Source organism: Cebus imitator, unplaced genomic scaffold (genome assembly GCF_001604975.1).
Source record: "Cebus imitator isolate Cc_AM_T3 unplaced genomic scaffold, Cebus_imitator-1.0 Scaffold0, whole genome shotgun sequence".
Lineage (NCBI taxonomy): Eukaryota > Metazoa > Chordata > Mammalia > Primates > Cebidae > Cebus > Cebus imitator.
In genome coordinates, this window is record NW_016107315.1 from 2,266,068 (window position 1) to 2,273,138 (window position 7,071).

Here is a 7,071-nt window from a genome sequence, read left to right on the forward strand (position 1 = left end):
AAATCTTAAGGCTCCAAAATGATCTCCTTTGACTTCATGTCTCATATCCAGGTCATGCTGATGCAAGAGGTGGGTTCCCATGGTCTTGGGCAGCTCTGCCTATGTGGTTTTGCAGGCTAGTCTTGAATTCCTGACCACAGTTGATCTGTCTGCCTTGACCTCCCAAAGTGCTGGGATTACAGGCATGAGCCACTGCACCCTGCCAAGTGTTTTCAATTAAATGTTATTACTAATGACTGCCTTTTTATAAACCTTTACATCAATGGGCCAGTATTTCTGGCATCTTGCCTTTGAAGTCAGGGTTTTGGCCATTTCTGGCAGAAAAGAATGGGCAGCCCTTTTGTCTTTCCCTCTTTCCCTTGGAGGGGGCTCACCTGTTAGGTGCCATCTGGTGCCTGAGTCACAGGTATCATTATGACATCACAGGTCTTTCTTCCTCTACCCTTCCTGCCAGTGCTATGGCTGGATGAACACAGACCTGAGGGGATTTGAACCATCTACACCCAATCCATGTGTTACCAATGGTAAGAGAAAGCCAGACACACCAGCTTGTTAGAGATGTCCCCATCAATCTCTCAGGATTAAGGGACCACCTGATACTGAAGACTCTGAGAAGTCCTGGAAGCTGGGGATGCCTGCCATACTGAATGGAGAGGGAGGGACAGCAGCCTCACTCTTGCCTTTCCCCTAATGCTGATTGCAGGAGGAGAAGCAGCCCCCAAAGACGAAGGAGCCCTCAAAAAGAGATGAGCCTCAGCAGAAGGAGACGCCGACCCCTTTGTCCTTAGGAACAAAGTCGAAGGCAGAGGTAGGAGGAGCCCTGACTTGGATATCATTGATCCTATGTCCTAGTGCTTGTGGCTAGTGTATTTTGCATGGTGCTGAGCTAAGAAGAGAAATAAACTCAATCTTGTTAGTCCTCTTTCCCCATTTCCTTTTCAGGCTAAAACTCCAGGTCTGGTTGAGACACAGACAGTGGGCAATGCCAGTGAGAAGTTAGAAAAAGTATGACCTCCCAAACCACACAGGGCTGGGGCTGGGGATGTGGGGGCTGTGCTTTTGGAAAGGAATGACCATGATATGGGAAGCTGGGCTCAGTCAGAAGTGTGTGCGTGCGTGTGTGTGTGTGTGTGTGTGCGCGTGCATGTTTGAGCTTGTGCATATATGGTGTTTGTGAATTAAGATTTTAAATGCGAAAGTTAAGAAAAAAGATGATGGAGAAGAGAAGAACTTTGGGGTGGGGGAACTTTAATACTATAAAATTGTTGGAAATAAGAGCTTGTAGTCGCAAAGAAAATGAACACTCAAACAAAGGATTTCTTAGCAAGGCCAAATTACATTTGCAGAAGGGTGCTTCTTGTATACAAGGCAGTGGCAAGAGCGCACTGAAAACGGAAAGAAGGCATTCTTATTTCCTAGCACAGTCCCTGTTTCTGTGTCCTCCCCCTGTGGGTTGGGGTCAGACTGCACAATATAAACTGATCCCAACTGGCTAGATTTAACAATTTTTTTAAATAAGGGAGGGATGTTGGGTACAGGCTTAGAACAGGACAAAGACGTAGGAAGTTAACTCTACCTAATGACTTAAAGCAGGGCAGTGTAAGTCGATTACAAGCTTGGCAGGTTAGGCAAGAAAGATTATTTATAGAATAGAACAAAGGACAAGGGAGTGAAATCTTTTGAAGAGGAACTGTTTGTTCCTAACAAAATGTTGACGAAAAGAGTTGAACTCTGTAAAATATGAAGAGATTTACTCTGAGCCAAATATGAGTGACCATGGCCCATGACACAGCCCTTAGGAAGTCCTGAGAACATGTGCCCGAGGTTGTCGGGCTGCAGCTTGGTTTTGTACATTTTAGAGAGACATGAAACGTCAATCAAACACATTTAAGAAATACATTGGTTTGGTACAGAAAGGTGTCCAGAAAGGACAACTCAACGCAGTGGCGGGAGCGGGGAGGGAGGTGTGGTGGGGGAAAGGCAGTGCTTTCAGGCTGTAGGTGAATTTAAACATTTTCTGACTGACCATTGGTTGAGTTTGTCTAAAGACCTGGAATTCATAGAAAGGGAACATTCAGGTTAAGATAAAAAATTGTGGATACCAAAGTTCCTTTGAAGTATTACAGTGGCTGCCCTTAGAGACAACAGATGAGGAATGTTTCCCTTTCAGACCTTAGTTAGTCTCTTCAGGATTGGTAGGGTGGGTCTGGAAGAAAAAGATCTAGCTATGTTAATAGAGATTCTTTACAGATGCAAATTTTCCCCCACAAAGAACAGCTTTGGAAGGCCATTTCAAAATTTGGCAAGGAAACATGTTTTGGGATAAAGTATTTTTCTTCCTTGTCTCATAATGTTATTATGCCAGGGTCAGATTGGAAAGTAAGTCACAATATATAGGGTTAAATCAAATCCATCTGATGAGAATTTATGATTTGTAGGGCATGACTCCCCAGACCCCTTTAGATAGGAATACGGGCACGATAAAAAATATCAGAGTTTAGTCCTCAGACATGATAGAGGGAGAGAACAGGCTGAGGTTATGAGCTGGAGTCAGGGACGAGAGGGCAGGGCTGGCAAAGGATGTCACATCTCCGGCAGGTGGAGGGGTCTGAAAGGAAGGGTAAGGCCTGGGTGGAACATGGTAACCCTTTGACTCTATATCACAGTGTCCTTGCTGGCCAACTAGGTCCATGGAAAACTGGGCAGGTGTGACCCACGATGGGGACCTGAGACCCAGGGGCAAGGTGATGTGCTTGTGGCCATCAACCAGAGGATGGCAGAGGCAGGACACCTACCTGGTCTTCTGGTTCTAGCCAGTGCCCTCCCCAGTGCTCCTGAATTCCAGAAAAAGGGATAGTTGCTGATAGGGAATCAGGGCCTTTCCTGACACACCCCAGGGCTGAAGCCAGTGGGGAGCATTCTCTGAAGGTCCCTCTTTTTTCTTGAAAGCCCCCAGAAACCCAAAAGAAGCTCTCTGACAAAGATATGGTAGCCATCAAGATCCAGGCCTGGTGGCGGGGGACCCTGGTGCGTCGGGCACTGTTGCACGCAGCCCTCAGAGCCTGCATCATTCAGTGCTGGTGGCGGCTGATGCTGTCCAAGATTCTGGAGAAGAGGCGGCGGGCAGCGCTGGAGGTCTTCTCCCGGGAGGAGTGGGCAGCAGTCACACTGCAGTCCCAGGCCCGCATGTGGCGCATCCGCAGGCGTTATTGCCAGGTGCTCAATGCTGTTCGCATCATCCAGGCCTACTGGAGGTGCCGCGCCTGTGCTTCCCGGGGGTTCATCAAGGGCCAGTACAGAGTCATGGCCAATCAGCTGCATCTCGAGCTGGAGATCTTGCTGGGCTCAGGACCTTGCATTGTGACGGAGTGTATTCCCATCTCAATAAAGGAATGAACTGGTCTTTTCTGCATAGTCTCTGTTTGACAAGCAGAGCAGATCAGAGCAAAGGATGGCAGATACTTGGCATTTCATATACCAGCTCTGAGGAATGGGCAGGGATGTCTGAGGCCTCATGTGGAGCAGGACTCTGAGCCCTTCTTCCAGACTGAGCAGAGACTGTGATTGATTAGCAACGTCTGCCATAGGAAGGAAAGTTGAGGGCAAAGACCTGTCAATTGGCCAACTCCAGGGAGCATCATTCATATTTACATCATTCTACGTAAATAGTGCACCCTCCCCAGGACTGGGTGTAATGGAAGCCTGGCTGGTGGTGGTCATGGCATTCTCCAGGAATTCAACATTCTCCAGGAATTCACCAGTTTGGATCTAGTTGCTCAGAGTTTGTTCCCCAATCCCTACGACTGAGAGGAGCCCCCCAACCCCAAGCCCTGTGATCCTGTCTCCCTGGTGCACTGGGGGCTATGTCCTTATACTTGGCTTCTAAGAATCTGAGACCAAACTGGAAGCTGTTAGCATAACTCAAGTCCTCATCCTCACCTCAAACCCCATCTGTCCCTTGCCCTCGAGCTCCATATGGAAGCTAGGACTCATTTTCCTCCAGATCAGCCTGGCGTGGGAGGTTCCCCAGGCAAGGGGGTGGGAGAGAGGGCATTTTGCTGCCAGCCCAATCCTCTGGTGAGTATCAGACCTCAGGTTATCACAGCTGCAGGAGCTGAGGAGGCATCAGTCTTGTCTTCCTTACTCTCTCCCACGGTCCAACTACTGCAAGGACCAATCCAGGCAGAGCTGGCTCTTCTGAAAGTCCCTTCCTGTGAAATGCTGCCAGCTTGGGGTGGGGTTGGCAACCAGGTGATGATAAGGGCCAATTAAGAGGTGAAGGTTTGCATTACTCTGATAATTAGTGATGTTGAACAATTATTTTTTTTTTATTTTATTTTTTTTTTTTTTGAGACGGAGTTTCGTTCTTGTTACCCAGGCTGGAGTGCAATGGCGCGATCTCGGCTCACCGCAACCTCCACCTCCTGGGTTCAGGCAATTCTCCTGCCTCAGCCCCTGAGTAGCTGGGATTACAGGCACGTGCCACCATGCCCAGCTAATTTTTTGTATTTTCAGTAGAGACGGGGTTTCACCATGTTGACCAGGATGGTCTCGATCTCTTGACCTTGTGATCCACCCACCTCGGCCTCCCAAAGTGCTGGGATTACAGGCTTGAGCCACCGCGCCCGGCAATGTTGAACAATTATTCATGTATCTATTTGCCATTTAGCAAATAACAATGTAGTGTATATTTCAAGATTCTTAAAACAAGATTTTGAATGTTGTCACTACATAGAAATGATAAATGTTTAAAGTGATGGATATGGTAAATATTCCAATTTGGTCATTATATTATATATACAGCACTGAAATATAACATTATACCCTATGATTATGTATAGTTTTTGTCAATTGTAAATTAAAAAATTAATAACAGCAACAAAAGAGGTTAAGATTAGGCTGAACCTCTGCCTGTCAATACTACTGTTCCTGTCCTGTGGTTCCCTGCAGAGAGGGAGGATTCTGAGGCCTGAGTCACAGCCTATGTCTAGTCCTGCTTCAATGGCTGTGCCCTGGAGAGCTGGTTCCTCAGCTCCCAGATGTTCTGAGATGGGCTCAGAAGTCTCAGGCTCTAGCTTGGGGGCATGAGCTCTGTATTCCCTGCTCTGTCTTGCCGTGTCCTGCCCTTTGTGTCTCATTCAGGGCCTGGGTCTCTCATACCCACTCTGAAGGATTGCTGTCTTTCTCCTTGCTTTCTGTTGTCCTGTCTTCAGAGTCTCAGAGCACAAAGCTCTGACCTCGGTCTGGTCCCTGGCTCTGCCTCTCACTGCTGTGTGGCCATGAACAAGTCATTTCCCCTCTCTGAGCCCAGTGTCCTGAGCTGTGAACTGGTGCTAACGTTCCCCACCTTCCAGGGTAAATGTCAAGCACCATAAAAACTAGCATCTTCAAAACATCAAGTTTGTACACCTATATTGTATTTAACTTTGCTAACTGTACCTCAATAAAATTTAAAAATTTCTGCATCAGCATCAAAACAAGGAAAAGGGTCACAAACAAACTTAAAATACTGGTAGCCATGGAAAAAGCAGCCAATTCTGGGGTCAGCTGGAGTGGCCCAGCAGAGCCCATGGCAGCACGCTCATTGTTGTTGAGGTACTCCCGCTCCGGGTCCTCCTCAGTGGACAGAGCCAGTAAATACATGTTTGTGCATATGGACAGGCAATGCACATTTATATCTGTGTTTGTTTCTGTACTTATCTATATTGAAATCTATGAGTTCACACTGATAGCTCCAATCCCACACCAAATTTAAGAATGCACTCTAGTTTTCTCCTTTCCATATTCCTTTCTTTCTTTGAGATGGAGTCTGGCTCTGTTGCCCAGGCTGGAGTGCAGTTGCATGATCTCAGCTCATTGCAACCTCCGCCTCTGGGTTCCAGCAATTCTGTCTCAGTCTCCCAAGTAGCTGGGATTACAGGCAGCCACCAAAATGCTTGGCTAATTTTTGTATTTTTAGTAAAGACAGGGTTTTGACATGTTGTCTGGGCTGGTCTTGAACTCCTGACCTCAAGTGATCCACTCACATTGGCCTCACAAAGTGCTGGGCTTACAGGCATGAGCCACTGTGCCCGGCCTCCTTTCTGTATTTCAAACTCCTCTTCCTGAGAGTGACACTCCTAGCTCCCATTATCTTTAATACATTTTCTTATTCGATCTTCTCTGTGTGCAACTAATTCTACACAGCTACTGCTGGCCTCTCACAGAGACATTGGCCCACTTCTCTTGATCTCTGATATACCATGCCGTCTATTGCCCTCTTCCTGTGGCTCAGGCTGTGGCTCCCCACATTAGTCTGATGATTGGGGTAAATGTCCCTTCGCCCATCCTGAGCTGACACAAAATGTCAGGCCACCCTCTGTGTGGATATCCTCCTCACTGTGCTCAGGTTCTGACGGTCTATGCCACCAAGGATGCCCTTCTCATCCTGCTGGATATGACACCATTACTGGTATGGTCTTACACCCCTGTGTGGACTCCTCCACCCACTGCCTGAGTTCCATGCTGGCCCCTCCTAGGCCAATGCCTTCCTCCCCTGTCTTGTGACCCTCCCTCACCTGGCTCTGTTCCATGGTGGCTCTCTTTCCCCCTGGTGCATCTATGCTGCACTGCCCAGCCTGAGGATTTCAGACTGACTGTCTGATTCAGGAAGGAAAGGGAAAAAAATAAAGGCAAGGGCAAGAGAAAACTAAATTTTCAATTTAAAAAATGGAGACAAAACATCTGCAGAAAAATTTCTCAATCATGGGCTAATATATGCTTCAACGTTTTCACCTCAAACCTCAAGCAAGCATAACCACACAGAAGATCTGGAAATTGTTCATGAAATAATGAATCAAAATGTTTGAGTACAGGCTCAGGCCTTCCTCTTCCTTTTTGAATTCATGGGAATAGCAGAAAGGAAATACATTGATGTCAAAAGTTTGTATTAGTACATAAAATATAGGAAGGCTGCCTTCAGAGAATGGAAATCATGTGGAATCCCTAAAAGATAAGCATATGTGAAAAAAATGAAAGACAATCAATCAAATATTTAGAAAAGCAAAAGCAAAGGCAAGAGTGACCATGCAG

At 46.9% G+C, this 7,071-nt stretch overlaps 1 protein-coding gene across 1 annotated transcript; it reads left to right on the forward strand.

Annotated features, from left to right (window-relative positions):
- The first annotated feature begins 440 nt into the window (after positions 1-440).
- IQCF1 (IQ motif containing F1) lies at positions 441-3,408 on the forward strand. Its single transcript, XM_017548532.2, has 4 exons — positions 441-524; positions 704-808; positions 943-1,005; positions 2,950-3,408. The coding sequence occupies exons 1-4, from the start codon at positions 522-524 to the stop codon at positions 3,394-3,396; spliced, it is 618 nt and encodes a 205-aa protein (XP_017404021.1). The 5' UTR covers positions 441-521; the 3' UTR covers positions 3,397-3,408.
- The last annotated feature ends 3,663 nt before the right edge of the window (positions 3,409-7,071 follow it).

Excerpts from the sequence above, each read along its gene's own strand:
- IQCF1 (XM_017548532.2), top strand. Across the intron at positions 809-942 it reads GAACAAAGTCGAAGGCAGAG|GCTAAAACTCCAGGTCTGGT; the intron begins GTAGGAGGAGCC and ends TTTCCTTTTCAG. Across the intron at positions 1,006-2,949 it reads CCAGTGAGAAGTTAGAAAAA|CCCCCAGAAACCCAAAAGAA; the intron begins GTATGACCTCCC and ends TTTTCTTGAAAG.